We start from the raw sequence: 25,145 nt of genomic DNA, 5'->3' as shown, positions 1-25,145 counted from the left end.
TGAGGAGACAGCAGGAGGTTACTGCACCAGCACAGCTAAGCAACAAGAATCCACAAGTCACATGGTTCCAAGCTCCATGACTGCTAGACTCCTGACCTGAAGAAATTTACTTTGTCTAAGTCTGGGGCTCTACTCAGGAGATGAATGCGTGGAAAGGCGCCAGCTCCTTTAAAGCCCTGTTTGGTAGTGACCTAAAGTTATTGCCTCATGGCTGTTTGGTGACCTAGGCAAAGCCAAGTTGCTGGGTGTCAGTCCACTTTCTAGTGATTCAGGGTCACCAGGCACCACTGCACATGGTAGTAGTCTGAGCAGAGAGGGAGAAGCCAATCGGCCAAAGACCTTGATCTCTCCTCTCCTCCTAGAGGCGGTTCTATCCAGGTCAATGCTGAGGCATGGTGGCTGTTCTGTAACTGTTCTGGGGATGGAAGACTGCAATCCTCAGGGCTGGCAAGCTGGCACCTTGCCCAGCACTAGTCACTTGCGGAAAAGAGCAGGAGATCTGGCTCATGAAAGTTTCCCTCAGTGGTCTGGCCCAGTAGCTTAGTGTCTGTTGTTTGTATTGCTAAGAGGGAGAGACCTGAGTCCTTGCTTCCTGAGTCAGCGACAACAGGACAGGAGGCTCAGCCCTGGTGAACAGATTAATGAGGGATACCAACAGGATACAGATCAGATCTGTTGCAGATGGAAGGATCTCATGGGCAGTGGGGAAATTTCCAGGCCCCTGAAAAACTGGTTTTAGCAATTATTCAAAAGTCAGCACCACAAACAAAACGAGAGAGACCCAGACTTGTCAGAGGAGAGACCTGCTTACCCCATGTTTTACTGTTTTGGCAGCATGTGCAGCTTTCTTCTTTGCATCGTACGGCGTAAGAATGTCTATAATGGCCATGAAATACACCTCCTTCTTAGGGGCACCTGAGAAGACACAAAAAAGTCTCTCTAACATACCCCCAAGCTACATCAGCAGCACTTGAAAAGCCACCTCTATTAATAGAGTATATAAATCTGCTTTAATGTAATTAACAGGCAGGGGGGAGAAGCAGATTGTAAATGGTTGGAGATTGTAAGAGACAGAACAGAGGAACTACCGGGAACATCAGAGCAGAGACCCACATACCCTCTAGAAACATCTACATCCCACACTGAAAGCTTTGTTTCCATGGAGTTTAAACATTTACCATTTACAACAAGGGAATTGAACATCCAAGTGGACTCGTTCCCGGGGAGGGGGTCTGGGTTACTTCTTGCCGGGTGTACCCCACCCAAAACAGGACATGCTCTTCTACCCCTCCACATAACAGGACCCCTCCTCACTCACTGTCATGGCTTTTCATGGCATATACGTCAACTGAAGGGTCAAACTCCCCAGGCCCGAAGAACCGCGGGAAGTTGAGGAGGTTGCCGGGGCTGTCAGGTGGGGTCCCGTAAGAGCCAATAGGGTTCCCGCCAATGCCATCATTCTCAGACTCCTCATCCTCGGCCCGATCCTCCACATCCATCTCTTCCTGCTCTGCCCGGTCAACATCGTGAATGCCCACTAGCAGGCTGTAGTCCATGATCTTCAGCTGAGCTAAAAACTGGGAGGATGGAGCAACAAAAACGTAGGGACATTTCAATTGGCAAAGGCACATCTCATGAGCCAAAGCTACGTAAACCTCAGCAAGTGCTGCCTCCAGGGAGCTTGGTCTTGTGACTAGAGCAGAGAGGGGAGAATCTGGTTCTATATCTGGCTTTGGGATGATGTGAGACTTGCTCCAAGGACGTATATCTGCTGGCAGTAGGGCTGGGAACAGAACCCAGGAATCTTGACCCTCAGTCCCCTGCTCTGACCATTTCTAGCTCTAATGGTTTCATTGGTTTGAGGGCCTTGCCTGGAAAGGGGTTACAGAAGAGCTACGGCAGCTGGAGAAGCGTGTTAGCAGTGTGTCTATATAAACGTTATCCCATCAAGATTCCCAACCGCGATAAAACCAACTGGCTGCATCATCAACATGGAGAGGAGAAAACACCTCTGCATTTTGAGCGGAGACAGCCAGTTTTCATCACAGTGAGTTTGATCAAAGGACTGCAGCACCAGGAATGGCCTGCTGTTTCTGTTCAGGACCATCTGAAAGACAGAGATCAAGTACAGTCAGTCTCTCATCTCTCAGACACTCAGGGGATAGATGCTGCACTTGCGTCCATCCAGCAGGAAATCAGTCCAAATGTTTGCAATGTGTGATACAGGTGCTTGGTTACCTATAGCAAGCCAGAGGGACTGAGAGGTGTTGCCACTTTAGAAAGAAAGGAAGAAAACATCAGGATGCGGAGAGGATCATGACAGAAAAGATAACAGCGAGTAGAGCTAAGCCAGCTAACCAACGTGGAATCAGCCAGTGGAACCTTCTATGATGGATCTCCAGGGAGACTGCTGAAACATTTGCATCCAGTAGGCAACCAATGTTTGATACACAAACGCACACAGAGTTGGGGCAATATTGTATGAGCCAAGAGGCCCACCTAGTGTTGGACACCGTGAGAGACAGGATAACAAAACAGCTGAACCACAGGCCTTGGCCTACTGGGTCAGATGAGTATTCCTAGAGCACCCCATGTATTCACTAAGGTGTTTTCTGATGCATTCCGACTGGGAGGAGACAAGAGATTCTCTGTTCTTCCTCATCACTTCCCAGTCTCCTCCATAGCAATTGCAATAGAGGATGGATACTTCAAAAATAATGCAGCTACTGTACCATTTGGCCGAGGGGGTGCGGGGGACAAGGGGAGACGGATGGGACTGCGGGGTCACAAAGCACAGCTGTTGGAGACCTGTTCAGGGCAACAATCTGAGCCCCATTTCAATTCTACCTCCACGTCCCGCTTTAGCTTTTCAAGGAAGTGCTTTTTACTCTCTTCTCCAACGTGGAGCTTCTGGCCTTTGTTCAAGAAGTCGTTGTCTTTGAACGTTGGCAAATCCTTGGCCTGTGAGAGAGAGGACTGTGTTAGGTGTCCTGAGCCTAATGCCAATGGCCACAGCTATTGGTGGTTTCATTCTTTTGCAAAATATCAACTGGATCAACATGACAAATGGAAAACCGAGGACGCTGCATTGACTCAGTCTTCTAAAGCAAAGAGATTCGCTCATTTCCATATGCCTGCAAATGGCATGGAGCAAAGCACCTGGATTTATCAGCAAGTTCATTTGCTTGGCTCCAGCTGGGGGAGGATGCGGCAACAGAGATACCGACAGCAGCTCAGTTTCAAAGGCTGCCAAGAATAGTTGCTTCGGGCTGAAAGCTCGATAAACAGTCTCAGCCAAGGAGGGGCTAGACAACCCCACAAAGAGAAGAAAAATTCATGTGGTTGTTTTCAGATTAGAAAATCTTGAGACAAGTGCTCCCCTTCCCCAGTCTTTACATGAAAATCAATCCCCTGCATTTTGAGGACTTTGTAGTGGGGACCAAGAGTTTCTGCAATGTAAGTGCTTCTCATGGATATTAAAGAAATTAAGTTTCACAAACGCTTTGCATGTACAGCTGGGAATTACATGCTTTCATCCTTAGAGAGGCATGGCAATCCATGGCAATTTATTTAAATATTATGTGGTGCCAGACAAAGCCATGTAAGGCAAGAAATCATAGTTAGGGAGTAACCCCACATAACCAGGCACAACGGGGCAATTGTAAGGTGAGGTTAGATTATGCCCAGGTATTGGAGATTTAATTATGAAAAGGGAATTCTCTATGGCTCGTGCGAGAGATCTGTAACTTTTTGGGAGGCTAGTGTGTAGTGAGGAGAGGAAGGCTTCCAGGATCCCTCCAATTTCTCCACTCAAAGACCCTGTGAGCAACCAATCCAGCCTTCCAGCCCAGCCTTCCTGCATGAGTGAAGTGCTGCTCCTTAGATCATCATGACAGCTCCAAAAAATTGAAACAAAAAAAGTGTGGCCTTAACAAGGTGTGCTCAGCTCTACTAAATGGCTTTGCTGTTTGGTGTGCCCCATCCCCCTGGACTATACCTACTGCAAACCCTTATGCATGTGCTTCAGTTTACTACCATGAGTAGGTCCCTTGATTTCAATAGTACTATTTATGGCAGTAACCTTAAGCATGGGCATAGGGGGTTTGCAGGACTGGAGCCTTAGGCTGGAAACTCTTTAGAGAAGGGTATCTGGACCAGATTTACAAAGGGATTTAGGGACCTAAAGATGGAGGTAAATGCTTAGTGGGATTTACCAAAGTGCCTATCCCAGTTAGGTGTTTAACTCCCAATCTGGCCCTTTGGCTTCAGATTGGTCTGTGAGATACCTGGCACGCTGTGGGCACTAATGGGCAACATTCCTGGAAGAGCCTACGTCACACTGACTTTCAGTGGGACGTAGGCACTTCTGAAAATGTACCTTATATGAAGTTATTATTAGGTACCTCCTCTGGCAGTGCCAGTAGCCTGGCAAACAAGGGGACCAGGCTGTACCACACCTAGACTGTCAGGCGAGCCCTTTGCTTTTTTGTTAAGACTTTATTTTGTACAACAAGAAGACAGTCCCCCAAAAGTTGTGCAGTGGCTTAACACACAGTTGCTACAATGGGGAATTTGGCCCAGACAAAGGTAGCGTTCTACTGAACCAGCAGTTTAGGCTGTCACCAGGTTCCACTGTTCATTAACCCTTTGGTACGAAGACACAATTAGCTGGCTAGACTCCTTGTAAGCACCACAGGGAATGAAATGTTGTTCTTGGACAGGCAAAGTAGCAGTATCATTCATACCTTTTCTTTGTCGCTTGCTTCCCTGGAGACCGTTGAGCCCTGATAACAACAACAGAAGTGGGACACAATTCACCATGAGCAGCCATCAGCAGCATTTAAATTGACTGTCACGAGGAGTAAATGTACAAGACTTAATTAATTTTTTTAAATGCCTCTTTGCTTCTGATGAAGAGGTAACCTCCCAAAAAAATATTTTAAAAACACAATATAAAGGCGCCAGACAATGGTCTGAGCTGGTTGGAGAATGTGTCCCCTTTTCCCTCGTTTGTGGTCTCTCTCTACTATATCCAGTAATTTGAGCAATGCAATGGGTTGCCCCGATTTAAAAAAATATACTTGATCGGGAGGAGAGAGACCTGCACCTTCCTCTGAATCGTCTGATCCTGGGTATTATAGGAGACAGGAATCTGGGCTAAATGGCCCAATACCTGAATCCCTACATGAACCCTTCTCTCACTACAACCCATGCTTTGAACAGTGAAGATGAAATCCTGCCCAACTTTCTCACGTCCATGACAACAGACCACACGGTTTCACTGCATTAGCACCTCCAGGAACTACACAGCTGCAAAAAGCTTCTGACCTTTGCTTTATGAAATGCAGTTCACACACTATGCTATGAAGAAGTGGGTTTTATCTCAATAATATGCATCTCTCCTAGTGCAGACAAGGCAGGATGAAAAGAAACACAGTGAAGCCAAGTGACATGCTAACAAAAGGAAAGTGAATACTTCGGTTCAGTGTTGATTGGCTCTTAAGGTAATCCTGTCTTGGCCACAAACTGTAGGAGATAAAACACATTGTGCCTAGAACTCCCTAGTCTCAGCAGCTACAGAAATAGACCATCAGGCTCTTTCAAAGTAAACTGCAAAGCAAGAATACCTTGTGTCTGCCCTTTTCTACTCTTATTTATTTTATACAGGGAACCTCAATATTAGAAGTACCAGGTCCCAACTGCACTGCTGGAGCTGAAGGACTGGCAAGCTTTAGCGGAATAGGAAGGTCCTGGATCTGAGTTATGGGACTTATCCAGTATCTCTTCCCTCTTCAACTAGGGGCTGGCACAGGTACCACTCTTGTTTCAACCTCAAGAGATGTCCCCATCCAGGTTCACCAAAGCTTGACAAAGTCCTTCAGGAAAAAGGAAAGTCAGCACCTTGTTGATCTAGTGTGAAAAACAATTTAAGAACGCTCCATAAAGAAACAAGAAGGGGCTCCTATACAGGGAGAGGTACTTGCCGCTTTCAAACCCTTACCTTCAGATCATACTTCCGATGCACAGTCAACCTGTGACTAAATACGTTCCTGGTGACTACCATGTAGGTTTCCACTCCGTCCACGGTGAGTCTGTACATGCCTAGGAACTGGGGGAGAAGGGTGTTCCCATGGCATTCCACTATAAACTGAAAGGGCGAGGAGGGAAAGAGGAAGTCACGCTACAGGTCTCCGGTAGTGCACTATGTCAAAGAGAAACTAAGTGTCTAGTTCCAACTGAGAATGGGGCTTTTTAACGGTCATCCTATACCTCTGCTCAAGGGAGGCAAAAGGACACATTAACACACAGCGGAGCAGCAGAATGGAGCAGCCATTTCTATGCACAGCAGCTGACCCGGATTACTTTTTCCCCCACTCTGCAAAATAGCAATTTCCCCTCCTTATCCATCTGGAAAGCTTTTCTAATCCAACGTGGAACCTTAGGAAGAGGTCTCGGTTTATAGCTTTCGAGCACTGGCAAGCCTGCAGACCAGGGATATTTACACTGTTAGGAGGGCCAGGCCTCTGAGGGAGAGGTGAAGTTAAAAATCCCACTGTGCTCCCAAAAGAACAGAAGACAACCTGGGGCCACTGGCAGCATCCAGTTTCTAACCATACAACCTCCCCCGCGCAAAAGCTGCCACGCGCTGTAGCTGAAGCTATGGCCGTTCCACTTGAATCCAAGGACTAGTCTCAACTCATCAGGCTCCCACCGCAATGCATCAGATGTGCCCCTAAGGCGTTATCCGCCACCCTCTCCTCAGGGCTCTAGACTCACCGTACCTGATGGTACTTCTTGAGTATGTTGTGCATCTCTGCCACGTCTTCGCTCGACACTGCCTTAATGACAAACCTCCTGTCGTAGGTGGTCAGGAAACGGGCCCCGCATCGACCTTGGCTGTCGCTGTTCACTGGGGCACTTCGTGTTACGGAGTTCTGAAGGGGGAGAGAAGAGGTGGCATCTTATCAGAGGAAATGGTAACAAGCTGCAAGCCCCCCCTTTTAAAGCCAAGGCATCAGCTCAACAGGTCCAGCTGTTCTCTAGCTTCCCAACAGGATAAACAGATTTCAGTGAGCTGCCTTTTTATTGTGTGTTTGTACAGCCCCTCGGCACTTAGTACTTAATATTCTGGTCTGTGACTGGACCGCCTAGACTCTACGGTAACACGAATACACCTCTACCTCAGTATAACGCAACCCAATATAACACAGATTCAGATATAACGCGGTAAAGCAGCGCTCCCGCTGGATCAAAGCAAGTTCAGTATAACGCGGTTTCACCTATAACGCGGTAAGATTTTTTTGGCTCCCGAGGACAGCGTTGTATGGGGGTAGAGGTGTAATGGGAGCTGTTAGATGCTCGATGCTTTTGAAGGCAAAGCCATTTATTTAGGTGCCCAGATCTGGGATCCAGCACCTTGATTTTTGGCCTCCATCTTTAAAAGCTTGCCCATCAATTTGTTAACACATACTCAATGCCCGTGATTCACACACATTTTGGAGCAAGGAAGTCTTTGCTGAAGATTCATCATCTCTCACCCCTTCAGTGGTGGTGCAAGGGCTCACAATACACATGGTCAGAGACTCCTTCAAGTTCCTCCAGCAAAACCAAGGACAGCCAGACTGGACATTCCTGATACATCCAGGGTATAAAAACAAGTAGGAATAAAGGATTTTTTAAAAAGGTGACTTTCTTGATCCACCGTAACACAGCAAAAACTGGCACAAGCCTAACTGCTTAGAAAGCCTCTGCAGGTCACCTTTGAACCAAAAGTCGTTCTCTGCTATTCTTGTTCTTGGGAGTTTGACCAAAGGGCCTAGAGAACAGAAATAGTGATTGTTCTTCCAACATGCTAGAGGAACTCTCCTTTATATTCCTGTCCCCACCCTTAGGAACAAGATGAGCAGCTTCTCTCAATCCTCACTGCAAGATTGGAAAATCCAAACTGAACTGCTGAGTAGAGTAATCCATGACAATAATGTTCTGTGACAAGGCGCAATTAAGTTGTTTCATTCTTTGACCACACCACTTAATGAATAGCCTCAAGTCCTGATGAAACACAATACAGTGGAGTGCTAGAAATGTTGCAACTGCAATTTATGTAGTAGCCACAGAAGGCGTATCTATTCTACGCTTTTTCCCTGCCCCTTAAGGATTCCCATTATTGCGATCTTAGTCCAGTTTTGCTGGTGATAGCTGAGGTAGGGGACAGTTCTGGGACAGCCAGTGTTCTGGCGGCCGCTAGAGTTTTAATCATCATGTCAGCTATACACGGGTTATATGATGTGATGGTCAAAATGCCAACGGATGGTCTACGTTAGCACTTTCACCACTACTGCACCAGTGGGACATTTTTAGAAGTCTAGTGTAGTCAAACCTTTAGAAAAGCCTTCTTTGGTGTCTTTATTATCATGATTTAATATCATGGTAGCACCTTAAAGGCCCAAGCCCCATCCTGCGAGGCACTGAACCAACACAAAAAGAGGCAGTCCCTGCCCCAAAGAACTTGCAGTCTAAGCAACTTTGGCAGGTAACGGATTGTTAAGCTTCTATTCTGATCTTTCCCAATCCCTCTTTGCTGCACGCCAGTAGCTGAGCTTTTGGTCTAAGCTGTCATACTGACATCCTCCTCAATCCATAACGAATTAACATAACGAGTGTGTGTCACTTTGCCCTTACCCATTACTGCAGCCTCCCCTTGCTGCAACTGCTCTGCAAGAACAGCTTGTTTGCACCTTTCCCGCTTATACCATGTGTCCGTGCCGGGCACTGCACATACACACGGGAAGAGACTGTACACGACCCACAGAGCTTGCTACTTAGAGAGAGTGGGGAGGAATGGTCCTCCTCATTTCACAAGCTGGGCAGTTCAGGCACAGAGAGATGAAGTGACTTGCCTGAAGTCCAACAGAGATTCTGTGGCAAAACTAGGAACTGAATTCTGATCTCTTGCCTAGCTACAAGGCCATCCTTCCTCTTTTAAAGATCAACTCTTCCCCCCCCCCCACCTCCTGCAGCCCTGGACATTGTTTTATGGATTGGAGCAAAATCATCATTTTACTAGACTCTGAAGCATTCCATTTTATTTTGCTATTTCCTTATATCTACCCACACAAGCTAATCCTTACACCTGTACGTGTGCTTCGAAATGCACATCAGGATGAAGGATGCTGTGTCGCCAAAAGTACGTGTGCTTTTCTGGATCCCGGTTACACACAACATCACATATTTTAATGCCAGTGATTACTACTGCTGTCTCTTCTCCACTCACGGAGCTTTTTGAAAGCATACCAGCAGAGGGAGCCTGCTTTTCTGCTCCTGTGAAGCATGGGACATGTAGGCAAACAGAGCCTGCTGTGAACTAGGGGGGTTTCCAGTTGCAAACTAAAAAATAAGCTGAGGAGAGAGTTTTCATTTTAGAAGGAAGCATTTAAATGCACCTGGTTTTAATGCAGAAGGGGAAAAACTCACTTCCTGCCAATGGCCTAGAAACCATCAGGGAAAGCGGGGGTGGGGAGAGGGAGAGGGAGATGGGGGAATTGCTTTTTGCTGACATTTGCAGCTTAGTAGGTGCTGTGTGGGCTAACACGCATCATCTCAAAAACCAAGCAGTTGCCACCGTCAAGCCAATTTCCCTTCTTTTAGAGGGGTCAGGAAGCAGAAATTCTAACCATTTGTGGTCATTTAGAGATCCTGTCGTGACGCTCCAATTTACTTTATTCTCTCTCCCCCCACAGAGTAGGGATGATTAAAATATAGCTTCCTGGCCCAATTCCCACTCAAATAAATTACATTTTACCTGCCTGAAACCCCAATGAAATTTCAGCTGAATGCAGCATTCTTTACTTCCTGTCCTACACAGCCTCAGTCCAGTGGAGTGCTATTAAACATCTGACACTGTCCCACCCCAGAGATGGGAGACATGGTTCTTGCAGAGTGCCAGGTACTACATAAATGACAGATTAGGCAAGAGAGGAAAGTGACGCAATAATGGTGTTCCCAGATAGGAAGTGATTCTGAGTAATACAACGTAACCTAAGAAAAGAGCATCTAGGCTACGTAAAAATATGCTACGGCAGATTAGCCAGAGGACAAAAATAACAGCAGAGAGAAAGCAGCTAACAACTTTCACATAAATAGATGTAAGAGGCACGTTGAATTGTGTGAAACCAACACCCACACAGTTATTTCTTCCAGCCAACCCGCTACACATCAGCTAGTTAGGATAGCTTTGTCCAACCTTCCGCTTCAAGATCTGGATAAAGCCTGGCATGAAATCATGCCAACAGGCTGGGCGACGGCGGCACTTCCTCTGCCAGTACAAGGCAATCACTGTACAGAGAATGTCCGACGCCAGGAGGGGGAAAAAATAAAGGCTGGCATAGTCCATACCAGTGAAAGCAGGGACTAGTCATCTCTAGTGACTGGCTTATGTGGGTTCTCTCCAGATGTCACCGAGATTCCAAAGATGATACTGTAACAGATCAATGGCCTCCTATTGACACGCATCCCTAGGCTGCACATCACAGCCATTCAGACCTTCACAGCAACTTCAGGGAGAGAACTCTGATCCTCCTGCTCCAAGTACACAGCCCCCAAATATTTCAGCTGACATGGCTCCATTAGCAGTACTACAACATGCAGTTGTGTCCAGTATTAGCGCACAGACGCACTAGGGCATTTCCATCTTTAGTATTTAAAAAGCAACATCAATAACCTTAGCACCATTTTTTCCACTTGGTTTTGTAATACCAGTAGCCAAGGATTCCTGGACACTTTACACATATTCTGATTTTCACCAGATGATCTCAAAATTCCTTACCAGCATTAAGGGATTTCATTGGGTGGTTTGAGAATATCCACATTTTTATCAATGGGGAAACATAGATGTACATAAGAATTCCTGTTCACACGGTGAAACTGTGGCAGAACTGAGATTTGAGTGCAGGAGACCTGCCTTTTGCTCCTGACCTCATTGCTTCTCATACCAATGTGCAGGCAAGAGATTAAGTGCGAGCAGAGTGGGGTCACAGAGTGCGGGAAAAGGTTTCTGTTGCAAGCCTTTTTAGAGCTTATCGTAGTAAATAAAAAGTTATGAAAAATACCCAACAGCACCTTGTTAGAGAAATTCCTTATTTGCGATGGGACCCAGTGTAACCGATACAGTAGGTGTTCATTAGTAGCAGCATGTCAATGCCTTTTGCCGTGTCGCTCCTGAACAGCTGATGCTGTTATGGGGAACGGTGACAATTCGTAGTAGGGAAAATGTTCCCAGGGGAAATGGTGCTCGTAAGCGGCAGTTGCTCTTCCCAGGTGCTGCTGCAAACAAGCGTCTACTGTAGAGCACTTTTCATCTGTGAATCTCAAAGCTCCAAACTTTGGGTGTCCCTAAACATCCAACTGCCAGACGCAGGGACTGGGTGACGGAGGATGGATCATGCAATCGTTAAGCTGTTTCGCTCATTCCTTCTGAAGCATCTGGCACCAGCCACTGTCGAAAGAGAGGATCCTGGGCTAGATGGACCATTGGTCTGACCCAGTGTGGCCACTCTGATGTTCTTAAAGTGCTTTAGCAAAGGAGGGTAGTATCATTATCTCTGTTTTAAAGATGGGGAAACTAAGGCACGGGGCAGTGAAGTGACTTGCCCAAGGTCACCCAGCAGGCCAATGGCAGAACCAGAAATAGAACGCCGATCTCCTAAGTCCCAGTCTACTCTCCCAAGGGCCAAAACTCAAGAAAGCATGTGCACCGGAAAAAACACAATGTCCAGGAGATAAGATGAAAGGAATTTTCCATCACAAGCAGCAGAGCTAATCATTCAGCTGTAGCTGTGAAGTATGCAGTGTGCTCCTTGTACATGTGCATGCACACACACACCCCCCTCCTCATCCTCCAACAGATATCGCTCTTTATAGTCTCTTCTGCTCCATCTCCAAAGCAGCAGACGGGCTGTCACAAGAGCTAGCAGGGTGAAATGTGACCATGGAACTGCAGCCACTGTTTATTTCTCACTGTGATGAACAGTCTATTGCAGAAGAGAAGCAAAGAAAACTGTTGCTTCTGCCATAGGAAATCTGTTCTGCTCTGTGAAAACATCCTGTGTGTGTCCATTCTGACTGAGTGTGCAATAAGGCAGCAGACTAGAAGGGAATCTAACAAGTGGGGGGAAGGGTATCGGGAAAGAGGCTTCTACTGAAATATAGTTACAGAAAAAAGAACAACCACTCAGAATAAAGTTCATCAAGAGCTTACACAGCCTTTTCCATCCAGAGATCTCAATGTGCTCCATAGACCTCATTCTGCAGGTGAAGAAATTAAGGCAAGGGAGTTAAGTGACAAGCCCAGGGTCACACAGCAAGAAAGTAGCAGAGTGACAAACGGAACGCAGGCTCCCCTGGCTCCTAGTCTCATTCTGTAACCACTCTGTCTCTCTTCTCAACATGCTCCTAATAACGCTTACAGACATGAAGCTACCTTGCTGTAGAAACCGAGACCTGACTCTTACAACAGAAAAATAACTGGGAAAAACCTTTAAAACAAATTAACCAATGTCAGGCTAAGGAAAGGTGCTGGATTGACAGCTCTGAAGACTGAAGGACTAAGGACAGCTACAATACAAGCTGCTCAGACCTCCACCGTGATGCCAAGAGCAATATATCAACTCAAATCTGGACAGATCCATTCTACAGGGGTATTCCATGGCCCGTTCGATGCGTCATCTCTTGGTGATGCTGCTACAATGCATCAAAGCAGTACCAAGTGTGCATTTCACTCACATATGCTCCCCTCCGGGCTCCTGAACTAGGAGACTAGAAACTGAACTGAGTAGCTGGCAATCCCTCTCCTGATGAGCCCTGCGCTGTCATCCAAAGGAATAATAATAGCAATTGCACCTTTGCTTCCAATGCTGTCTGGGGTGAGAAAACAAATCTCATTACACTAGCCGGAGGAGGGTGGGTGATAACTGAGACATAATTAGGGAGAATTGTGATGATCTTTCTGAGAAATATTGCCAGGATGCCAGAAAACATTAAGTGGGTGACGTGCTGGGGGACAGAGCGTTTTTACAAGATCATATACACGAAAACACACTCAAATATCAGGCTTAATCAATACATTGGCCCAATGCTGCAGGTTTCAAAGAATATGTAGATACGCATCAGCAGACCATTGCTGGCACGAGGCCAGCAGTTAGCCACAGCTGCACAGCTGCAAAGATAAGATGTTTTAATTACCTGACACTCATACTGCTAAAGGTCAGGCTGCTATCAAAGCCTCTCTTTTTTTAATCTGTTTTATCTAATTTAAGTGGCCTCTTATCTCCCTGCCTGTTAAGTATCTGCTACCTCTTTAGAGCTAAAAACCACAAATGAGAAAGGAGGCTCTTCTACATCCCAGAGAGTTGCAACCACTCTGACAACCGGATTTAAACCAAACTGCAGGACATAATGGGCCGTTCCCCTCCCTGCCCCCACATCTGAGACAGGTCTGAATGGTCACAGCTGTGCTGTTAGGAAAGATCCCAAACACAGAGCATCTTGATAAAACCTTAGTACAAAAATAATCACTCAGCACATTCACTTTGTTGAAGAGGCCCCCAAACCTACAAATGTGACACACCACCTTTCCACTGCGGCTCTTTTAGAAACCTGCAAAACCAAACACGGCAAATATCTAAACTCTCGCGATCTCCATGAGTGGTTTTTGTCCCCCGTACCTGATAATCTTGATCGTCAATCCCAAATCTTTCGCGGAGGTTTCGGAACACCATTGGGCAGTACTCCTTAAATTTAAAACGGCTTGGCAAGTTTTCCCTAGGACAGACAGCAAGACGTTATTCAGGCACAGCAAAACTCCGTAGTACAATTTTCAAAGCTATTTTCCTGCTCTAAGCTCCTACTACTTCACCACTAGCCCCGGAATTGTTTCAATTACCCATGTTTCCGCCATTCTCAGCTTTGCATTTTCCTGAATTATTGTTCTGCGTGTTCCCTAATAGCCTTATTCTGCAAACACTTAACCTGTACTATGGAACTGGTCATATTCAATTCTGTAGGTTTTAGGCACTATGATAATACCTGTAATAAATAATAACTCATGAAAAGTTACTAATGTAGGTAAAGTGTTTTCAGGATCTGGTCCTTAGTCTGCCAGCTCTTTAGGAGAGGGTGCATGTCTTACATGGTTGCGAAGGACTGTGTAAATTCACAGTGATATGTGCTTTTATCAATCATTATTATCCACTCTACTCCACGCTGACTAGGCCTCAACTGGAGTAGTGTGTCCAGTTCTGGGTGCCACATTTCAGGAAAGATGTGGACAAACTGGAGAAAGTCCAGAGAAGAGCAACAAAAATGATTAAAGGTCTAGAAAACATGACCTAAGAGAGAAAATTGAAAAAATTGGGTTTGTTTAGTCTGGAGAAGAGAAGACAGGGGGGACACAGTAACAGTTTTCAAGTACCTAAAAGGTTGTTACAAGGAGGAGGGAGAAGAATTGTTGTTCTTAACCTCTGAGGACAGGACAAGAAGCAATGGGCTTAAATTGCAGCAAGGGAGGTTTAGGTTAGACATTAAGAAAAACTTCTTAACTGTCATGGTGGTTAAGCCCTGGAATAAATTGCCGAGGGAGGTTGTGGAATCTCCATCATTGTCTAACCTGCTCTTAAAAATCTCCAAACACCTGTCAGGGATGGTCTAGATAATATTAAGTCCTGCCTGGAGTGCAGGAGTCTGGACTAGATGACCTCTCAAGGTCCCTTCCAGTTCTATGATTCCGAAAGCCTAATCCAAAAACATAGTAGGATTTTATTCAAAGGCCAAAAAAAAAAAAAAGTCTCACACACAAGCTCAGAGTCCACATTCCCAACTGTATTGTGGCAGTTCCAACAAACAGCACAATGCACTTCTGTCCTCAATACTTTAGAAGCTGCGTCCATCATTTTCATCATTTTGCAGGTAAAGGATTTGAAGCGTGGAGCTGTGGAATGACTTGTTCAAGGGCACAGTGGGAGTAAGTGATCCAGGTCTCGTACTTCTGTTTCCGTGCCCTAACCATTGCCCAGCACAGCTTCCTTAATCCAGAACAAGGTTTTCAAGCAACGGAACATACAGTCCAAGACGTGTCTAGAGAAACCAGTTGGTCCCTGGAGGCTAATTTGGGCAGATGTACCCTGTAATGCACCATGACTGTTTAAGATGAAAAGCTGGGGAAACCAGTCCTCTAGTTTCAGAACAGACCTTCGGGACTTATACAGTAAGGTAAAGAGGAGGTCAGTTACTGGCAAGTGGTTAACCATCAGGAGACAAAGGAGAGTGGACGAATCTGCTCCAGTCTTGCTCCTCTTAATACATAATGCAAGATTCCCTCGCACAGTCCTCTTCCTCAATTGAGGCACCACGGGAGGCTCAGAGCCAGGTAACATATTGCGACTCCCGATATCAGTTACATCTACTGGTTTGGAGCACTTCCAAACACAGGATCTTTGGTGGTCTCCATCCAGTTCCCAAGGACAAGAGTCCACATCACAAAGCCCCCCAGAGCAACTGGCTCCCTTGTCAGCAACCTCAGCAGAGAGACAAAGAACCACAGGGGTCATGCAGAATGAACCCCCCCCCCGCCCCACATACTCTCCTAGAGGTGGTCTCTCTGGGGCAGGTTTGAGGAAGACAGGTCAGGTGGGAGGAGGATTAGGGTGTTGGATTAACTGCCCTCCACGAACCCTAAAACAAATTCAACCCAATCCAGCAACTACACCTCTGTGATTACAGCGACAGCTTTTCTTTATCGCAGCACTGACTGCACCTCTGCATAACCAAGTGAGTGACCAAGGCCAAACCACAAGACAGCCTGGCAGGTACTGTCAGAATACCCACTTCCCTGCTTCGCAGGTTTGGCATATTTCAAATCATGCCACATTCTCTCTTTACAACAACGCATGGAAACATCTGAACTGGTCACGGCCAATCCTCAGAGAGAGCAGAAGCTCTTTACAGACAGAATGAACAGCAAGTGGAGAGGGAGGCGAAACCACACCTACTTACTTATTGAAAAGATGATTGTCCACCTTAATCTTACTGTAGGCTTTAAAGTCATCCGGCATTAACATGACAGGGACAGGAACATTGCTTAGCTCATTGATCTGTAAGAGAAGGGAAAACCAACAAGACTCAGACTTGAATCATGATCCCGTGTCATCATCAGTGGGTTTACTGGTGACCCCAGAAAGCTATGGATATCATTGAATACTTGCTAGAAACGGATTTGGAAGCGATACAATTCATTTAACTTTTAGAGCACATTTCTGTGCTGAACAGATCTGGGAAAGTGCTGTGGTTTCAAGTTTAAAAGGGCATTATACATACTTGCCAGTGACGTGGCAAGTACGTTTCCAGCTAATCTCTGCTCTGCATTATTCTAAGGCAGCTACAATTTGTTAACCTTCTATTGATCACCCATGATAGGATTTGAGAACAAAGATTTAACCATGTCCTGCAAGGCATCACTCAGATTTTCTGTTTTTACACTCCTCTCTCTTTAGGTCAAAAGCTGCACTGGCAACAAACTCCATAACTAGTTCTCACTGGTATAAATAATGGGTTGGACAGTGACGGAGGTTCTGGACTGCTTCTCTCTAGCCAATACAGCTGTCTCAGCGATACCAGCTCCATCCTTGGCTGTCTCTTGTAGTTCTTATCCCACACTCCCCCAAAAGGATGAATCACTCCACTGGCTCTCTGTTGTTCTCTGTTCATGTGTGGCAACCACAGGAATACATGGAAACAGGCGATTGGGTATTCGGCTGCCACGCTGCAGAACAGAGACTTTTGAGAAAGCCATGTATGAACATTCAGTCTGTTGCACCATGGACTGAAACAGCCTGTAGTAAAACAACGGGAGGGCTACATGTGGCTATAATATGCTAAAGGAACCAACATGATAAGAAATATCAAAGCGTGACTGTCCCCAGTGACACACTGAAGCGTTCTTTGCAAGCGTGGCTCGCTAAGCAATACCCTCCACTTCAGCTTTACCTAAACCCCAACGTTTGCTCAGACTACGACAAGTCCAATCGTTATTCGTTAATTTGGAAGTCAGAGTGGCCACATCAGTCCCAACTCACTGATCTGGTATTAACACAGTGGATTTACAAAGTAATTCCACCGCAATTCAATTACCATTGTTATTTTAAAATGTGCCTGCAACAATCCAGTAATACTTGAAGAGAAGCAGCCTGCCCTTGTAGTTAAAGCAGTGGGCTGGGAGTCAGAAGACCTGGGCTCTGATCCGGACTCTTTGAGGCACCCTGAAGTTAAGTGACTTATCCAAGGACTCTGAGTTTCTCCATGTGTAAAATAGGGGTGATATAGCTCTACCTCTTGGAGAGACTGCAAGGTTTAATTCAATGTTTGCAAAGAACATGGAGATCTAAGAGATAGCTCAGTGGTTTGAGCACTGGCCTGCTGAACCCAGGGTTGTGAGTTCAATCTTTGAGGGGGCCATTGAGGGAACTGGGGTAAAGATCTGTCTGGGGATTGGTTCTGCTTTGAGTAGGTGGTTGGACTAGATGATCTCCTGAGGTCCCTTCCAACCCTAATATTCTATGATTCTATGCTGATGGAAGGCACACAATCACTGAACAGACAAGTATTTTTCACATCTCTTTTCCCATTGTTGCCCATGAAAGAAATGCACATAAACTGGGAAATCAAACACGTCTGCATTTTCACTGCAAAAATCAGGTGCATTACCAAGTGAAAAGAGAACTATTAAAGAGAAAAATCCTGGGAATCAGCAATGAGGGAAGAAAGTAAAAGGGCCATTGTCTGATTAAAATTTGAAAGCAGAAGCTCTTTAAAGCACTGTCCAGTATTTACTCTGTAGCAGCATCAGGGGATGGTACCCACTTACATAAAGTGCTTTGTTGTACCGTACAGACGAATGAATGAATAAATAATGTTACACGCTGCCGATCATTTATAAATTGCAATGGAGCGAAGAGACTGATACTCTCACTGCATTTGCTGAATGCCTGATCCCGGACAAGGCAGACACTGAGGGCTGGGTGTAGAAGTGCAAAGTGAAAGGAGATGTCCCAGGTGGGAGGTGCGGCAGACCCTCAATTCTGCATTAATAAGAGGTTCTGCTCCCAGCTTCCAAGTCAGCCTGCCTAGTAGGAAGGAACTACTAAATCGCCTCTCCTGAGACATGGCCATTTTCAGCCCTTTTTTATCCTGCGGCATGGTGAGAGCTGGCAAGTCACAATCTGCTTGTTCTAGACCAGATCTCGGACAGAGTGCCAACGGCAACATTACAGCGCTCTTCAAAGCCACAGAGGTATCCAAAGCCAGTGGCTGCGAGAAAAAGGGTATTTGGAGATGGCTAACATTTACGGATGAACAGCTCCCTAATGGGAGGCAAAAAGATTTCAGTCTGACCTTTGTCTCTCCTGGTTACTGCCACAGTGGCTTTCCATGGTACAGCCCTTTTGACTGACACGTGTGATTTGCAGTGGGGCTACTCCAATGCTCATTCAAAGCATGCCCTGCCCCACAGGACACAGCATCAACGTCCAAGGGGAAAATCCTTCGCTGGCAGCCTCCTCCCCGAGCCAGCTGAATTCACTGGACCCTGTTACCAGCTTTTGGATACTGAGTTGAGGGTCAGCGGAGAACAGCCACTAGATGTTAATGGGGTGTGATTTTATTCTGGATGGCACTGGAGCACAGCTCAACCATTCATAAGCGCCAGGCGGTCACACCGTGAGTAGCATGGCGCCACCTCTAAAGCCATTGGAATGATGTGGTAAGACATTTAGGCACCTGTATTTCATGCTGCCCTCTAGACAGAGATGTGAACTCCTGCCATCCAGTATCGAGAGGGTAGGTGCTGTACTGGGGTGTTGCATTATTATAAGCATTCCTCTTTGGATTGGATGTTTAAACCCAACCACCTTCTCCCATTTACGCTGATCTGCGTTAAAGATCCTAAGACCCTCCTGGTGCCTCACTAACACTCCCCTCCCACGCATTTTTTTATAGCTCCTTTTAGGGATCTCAAAGCTTGAGTTACTTATGCTTCATAGCTCCCTTGAAAGGAGGGTATTACAATCCCATACTGAACATGGGAAGTGACTTGCCCTGAGAGGAGAGGGCCATCAGAGGATCATTACCTTACAAAGTGATCAACAGAATGAAGAGCTGACCCGGTGTTTCTAGTCCCTGCTGTTCCCTTGCCTCTGAAACTATGTCAGGTCTCCACTTGGCACCAGTCCAGGATTGAACATAGCAAATCCCAGAGCTTCCACTAGTGTAACCCACATACCTTGTTACTGTAACAGACAGCTGCCATATTTTACATCCGTTTTTAGGATCTGAGGACAGGAAATGAACCTATTGCCCTCACATTGCCTTTCAAAGTTCAAGTCAGAACCATTACTACTTGTTTTCAGTGAATCCATCTTTTCCCAGCAAGTCCTAAGAACATAAGAGCAGACCTGCTGGGTCAGATCAAGGTCCATCTCGCCCAAGATCCTGTCTCCGGTAGCAGCCTGCACCGAAGCTTCAGAGGGAGTGTATAGAACAGGGCCACTGTAGAGCGATCCACCCAGTCTTCCACTCCCAGCTTCTGGCATTCAGAGGCTTAGGGTCACCTGGAGCACACACTTGCACCCCAACCATCCTGGCTAATAGCCACTGAACTCTAAAAGTCCCCCCCAAAAAAGACCAACCAACCATATGTCTTCCAAAGGGCCTGTTAAGCATAGTCCTTTCAGAGGAGTCAGACACTAGACATTAAATCTTGACCAAATAAAAGTGGAACTACAAAGGCATGCTACAATACATACTGCTCTCATCACCATAGTATCAGAGTGCCTTCCAACAGCGCATTAAGCAAGGTGACTAACATCTGTCGTGTCTGTTCTTTCATCCGCTCCCCAAGGAGAGGAGTGTGTGCAGACACACGTTACTAGGAATTTATGTTAGAGAAAGCAAAATCAAAGAACAGTGCGCTTGGCACAGAAGGTGACGAAGTTTGCGATGGTCCCTGGCTCCTGGGGCAGTTCATTCTAGTGTGTTGGGCCAACCCCCGAGAAAGCTGTTTCCTGCACAGATGAGCTTTACCCTTATTGCAGAAGCTCCCTTTGTGCCAGAGGAGTGATGTTATCAGCCACATCCTCTATCTTTTAGATACCCTGGGCCCAGGCCATGGAGACGAGAACCAAAACTTTGAACCTGACTCAATATTCTGTGGGAAGCCAGTGGAGGGAGAAGGGGACTGATCTGATGTGTTGGCCGTAGCATGGTGTCCCTAGCCTGTTTGCCAGAAGCTGGGAATGGGTGACAGGTGATGGATCATTTGATGATTCCCTGTTCTGACAGTGGCCAATGCCAGGTGCCCCAGAGGGAATGAACAGAAGACAGGAAACTGGGCTAGATGGACCTCAGATCTGACCCCATATGGCTGCTCTTATGTTCGCTAAAGAGACACTGAGATTCACCTTTCAGTCCGTGCATTTGCTGACTAATCTAATCCCATCGATACATTATCTACCGTCCTAGACCATAAGCACTCAGGGCAGGGATGCCTTCATCCCTGACTGTAAAATGCCTGGCACACTGTTGGCCCTCTACAAGTTGTTTCCAACCATTCTCCTCCCCTCAGCTCCTCCCACCAAAAAGACCTTTTAGATTAAATCAGTTCTTGGGTGGTCTTGAAAAATAAACTATCACTTTACAGGGCCCATTATGCCTTTTTAAAATTGCCACTGGACTTTCTATTCTCATTCCAGGCAAGACCACAGCAAAGCAAAGACTCAAATGGGACACTCAACCCCCCAGCCCTGGTCAGTAAAGAAGTGCTGGTAAGAGGGGCATACGCTGCTGCTGCTGCCCATTCTGTACCTGGTCTGTTGCATTTTTGCCAGGGTTTGGTCAATCTGGCATCGATCCCTTTCCCCAGAATTCTGATTTAAATAGGATGACATGCCAGTCATCATCACGATCAATTTAAAACAAAACCCACCAGATACATGAGAATCTGGAGGGCAGATTACAGAATTTGGCAGCAGGTCACACTTTAGATGGAACTATCTGACGATATCTCAAACAGAAAAGTCACTGCAACAAGGAGCAAATGCTTCTGGTTTCACCTGAGTGCAAGCACAATACCACTAACTAGGACATGCAATTTCCTCCTTTGTACAAGATAAAATAAAAATGGCTCATATTGCTCTGTAAATACACAGGTGGGGCAAGCTGTGGTATTCTTTAGTGCCTTGAATTCTTAGGCAGCAGTAATCAATAGGATTCTAGGTTTATTTGCAGTGGGTAACTCATCCTTATTAGCAAGAGTGATTTCATATTCAATAAGACATCAATATTCTGTGCCATTCAGGGCCAGCTGTTCATGGGATAAACAGGAAAAGCATAAATTTCATTTCAAAACCTGACTCTAGCCTCAAAGTGGCAATTACCATTAGTAAATTGATGGGACAACACAATTTGTTTACAAACAAGATCTAAATGACAGCATATCCAAGTCTATTCTCCAGGATTGTTTAGAGCAGGAATTTGCTCAGAAAAGAAAAACACTTTGTTCCCTTCTAGTGCTTCAGCCAGGGAACACAAACTGCTTTGCAAGCATTAATCAAGCTCCATGACACCCTCGTGAGGTACGTAAAGGATATACGTAGGGATCACTTTAAGCACTGAGATCTGACCACATCTGGAGCAGAATACAACTGCTCAACTGCAGACCCCAATCCAGCGCAATGGTTTAGGGCAGAAAGTGAAGAAGAATAGTGTACACAATTAAAACCCTACGTGTGGGTTGATTTGAGAAAAATATAGTTTTCCTGAGCTGAAGTGTGATTAATTAGACAGATTATGCCATGGAACTCTTTGTAGCCATTAGCAGTAAGTTTGGGTTCTACAGCTCATCCCAGAGATGGAAACTCCTGCAGAAAAACAGCCCCTAGCACCACCCTTAGATATTGTTTGATTAAGGGACGAGCATCTCCTAGTGACACTGAACACACCCCTTCCTGAAGCACCTCAGAGATCTCAGCTAGTGAGCTGTGGTGGAATCACAGCCCAGTATGCTAGGGTTGCAGGCCACGAGATCACCCAGTTGAGTTTTTCTGATGTATCTTAGGTACTTCTATGGCCCTGATCACAGTAACTGTCTCACAATCTTTAACGTATTTATCCTCTCAAGCCCCCTATGAAACAGGTAAGTGCTATTAGTCCCATTTTCACAGACTGAGAACTGAAGCACAGAAAGACTAAGTGACTTACCAAATATCACAAAGTCAATCTATGGCAGAGCAAGGACCTAACGGTCAATTACAGCCCCGAAAGAAACAATCAACATTAGGGATGTGATGAATATTGGCATATGGTAGGCTGAGTGCATCAGTTTAGTCGACTTCAAAACAGTATATAGCAGATGCATCTCTGTGGCTAGAGTTTATATGGCATGCCAAAAACAATGGTATTCTGCAAATCACAGGTTCACTATTTGGATCAAGTACCAAAGAGCTGCCTTCTGTACTGGCTGAGCACAAAATCCCAGTAATCCTGTGAGATTGGGTGATGCTTCATTCAATAAATGGAGATTCAAGAAGAGACAATGCTGCCATTAGCAAGATCCACAGAGACAGCATCGCGAATATACGGATTTAAATGGAGGGGCACCCGCTTACACCAGATCAGAAGCCAGCCTTTTGTTCCCACCAAACGCCACAGATCTACAGCTCCCATCTCACTGAACAAAGGCTAACTTGATCTGCACAGACATGGCTGTTCAACATGTAGAAACAGGGAGAGACACTCACCACCACTGGCAAACACAAGAATCCTGTCATCTGGTACAGCCAATCCCTTACGACGACAACTATGGTCTCACCACTTGCACAGAACACTGTTGCTTCATGAAGTGTAGTTATCCCTTCCAAGAATCTCTTCACAATTTAACATTTTCACCTCCCGTCTTGGTGTTCCTCTCCTCCACTCCTTACACAAATACTTTCAATCAGGCTATGAAGTGATGTACGGGAGGGACACTAAATGTACAGCCAGTAATGAGAAGCCTGAATCTTCTATTCTCCCCCAAAAGCCATGACAACAGCATCTGTGGCGAGCCGCCCAAGGATGCCATCTTTAACATGGTTTAATTCTTCAGTGCAACTCACGAGCCATTCACAAATGGGACTCGGAATCTTCCCAGCTCTCTCTATTTCTCCTATTTGCACAACTTCTCACACTTTTGGGGAGAGGGGTAGAGGGAGGAAGGGAGGCAAAAACAAGCTTCCTCCCCCCACTGCAGCTTTCAGGTTCAAAGATTCAGCTGCCAACTATCATTACTTTTGGTCCTGACTACACAGGGCCACAAAGTATCAAAGTACAATCAAAAACCAGTTCAGACTCACCTAGCTTAAATGTGGTTTAGCACAGCCAGTATAGATGAAGTCAGACAGTGTTAGAGAGAATTATAGCTTGAACTGAAGTAAAAAATAACTCCCAGTCTCCATGCACTAACATCTCCAGACACATCATCTACTTTTGCCCACTGTGCACTGTATTTGCATCAGCTGCCAGCAAGCCTGTTTAAACCCAAGGGAGGCCTAGCTATTACCAGAATAAGTTAATGGACCCCAGGGTGTATCTTTACAAAACAAGCAGACGGATTGCATAAAATGATTGTTTGTCTCCTTTGTTCATGGAACAGTTTGGCCCAACTATAACTATTTTTGACACAACCATCACAATCATAATGGTACAAACACATTCGGGCACTCCGAAAGGGTTTATCCAATAGGGCCGTGCATTCTATAGCTATCGAGTTCACTCTTTGCAGAAAAATGGGCTCCAGAACGTGAGCTTCTAAAAAAAAGTCTCTAGCCCTTATAGTTGCAAAGATAACATTGAAAATATACTTAAACTTTATAGAGCACACAGCCTGAATAGGAGTGGTGAGATGTGACCCACCTCATTCGTCGCAAGAAGCAGTTAACTCTGAAGCCTACAGATGGCAGTGACATTGACAACACCATTAACACTCTCACTGCTGATCATTGAAGCAAACCTCCAGCTATTTTTTTTATTACACAGTTGCACAATAAATGCCACGGGGCTACTGGAACAATATTATTTTTATATTTCATAAAAATCTCTTAAAAAACCAAAAACATCTGGAGTTGTTGCAGAATTTCCTCTACAGTGCCTCAGAGACCAGGGACCGTGGAGCAGAATTTAGATTCTGCTTGCCATGTTACGGGGCCTTGTCTATGAGCAGGAGCTTCAGGTACATTTTCAGGTGAGAGACAATGCATCATAGCATGGAATTAAGAAGACTGGCTGCAAAAGTAGAGCTGCAATGCTTGTGGCTTCCTGTTCACACTGGATTGATTCAGCAGAAGCCGAGATATACCAGCCAGTACAACCAGTGCCCAGTAAGGCATCCTGGACGACTGCTGTGCTTGGATGCAAGCCTAGTATATCCAAACACTAAGTCTATTTCAATACCTTTGGATAGGAAGATAGGACTCCATGCGTGATCTATAACTTCCTGGGGACAAACCCTTCAGATTTCTAACCAAGCCTTTGGAACACCCAAAGGAGAGACTGGATTGCAGAGAATCCTTCCGACATATTATACTGGGACGGGGCTTTGGAACTTGAGGTAGAACTGTGGCATAAATACACCGGCAGCAGATGTGATCAATAAAACTCGTAACTATATGCCTCACTATCTAGTTTCAGAAGCTCTCAGTAAGCACATGCACCAATTGGGCTAGTCCCTGCGCTGGGCAGTGACAAGACTCTCTCAAAGCATTACCCTCACTGCAGCTTCTGTTATTTGTCATCCTAAGAGCTGGGCAGGTTTCTTCTCTAATTGTAAAGTAAAAAAGGTGCTTTCCTGTCAATATTTGTTCAGGGCTGGCCAATTGTAAAACAGGTTCAGCTGTTCTTTTTCATTTGCAATGGGCCTTGTTTACAGACAGTTGCTGCATAATAAGAATTGGCCTAATTCATTTGTTTGTAGCACATAAGCGATTCCACCTCATACAAAAATAACTCTGTGATGCCCTATTCTGAGGACTCCTCAAACACAGGCTTGCATGAGCAACTGCTCATTAGTA

At 45.7% G+C, this 25,145-nt stretch overlaps 1 protein-coding gene across 2 annotated transcripts in view; it reads right to left on the bottom strand.

Moving 5' to 3' along the window:
- Positions 1 to 25,145, bottom strand: part of PIP4K2B (phosphatidylinositol-5-phosphate 4-kinase type 2 beta) — a 32,650-nt gene that overhangs the window by 4,598 nt on the left and 2,907 nt on the right. Inside the window, exons 2-10 of one of the 2 annotated variants that reach the window (XM_030541673.1) lie at positions 16,045 to 16,142; positions 13,719 to 13,815; positions 7,539 to 7,632; positions 6,783 to 6,935; positions 6,002 to 6,148; positions 4,746 to 4,784; positions 2,848 to 2,961; positions 1,319 to 1,577; positions 812 to 915 (exon numbers count right to left, since the gene is read on the bottom strand). In XM_030541673.1, the coding sequence (XP_030397533.1) occupies positions 812 to 915; positions 1,319 to 1,577; positions 2,848 to 2,961; positions 4,746 to 4,784; positions 6,002 to 6,148; positions 6,783 to 6,935; positions 7,539 to 7,632; positions 13,719 to 13,815; positions 16,045 to 16,096 (1,059 nt within the window). In that variant the 5' untranslated portion in view covers positions 16,097 to 16,142. The remainder of the gene's footprint in view (positions 1 to 811; positions 916 to 1,318; positions 1,578 to 2,847; positions 2,962 to 4,745; positions 4,785 to 6,001; positions 6,149 to 6,782; positions 6,936 to 7,538; positions 7,633 to 13,718; positions 13,816 to 16,044; positions 16,143 to 25,145) is intronic. The other variant, XM_030541672.1, reaches the window with a different exon arrangement.

The sequence above is a fragment of the Gopherus evgoodei genome, chromosome 23 (genome assembly GCF_007399415.2).
Source record: "Gopherus evgoodei ecotype Sinaloan lineage chromosome 23, rGopEvg1_v1.p, whole genome shotgun sequence".
In the NCBI taxonomy this organism is placed as follows: Eukaryota; Metazoa; Chordata; order Testudines; family Testudinidae; genus Gopherus; species Gopherus evgoodei.
Note: the sequence above shows the minus strand (reverse complement) of the source record. Positions and strands in the feature narration are given on the sequence as shown.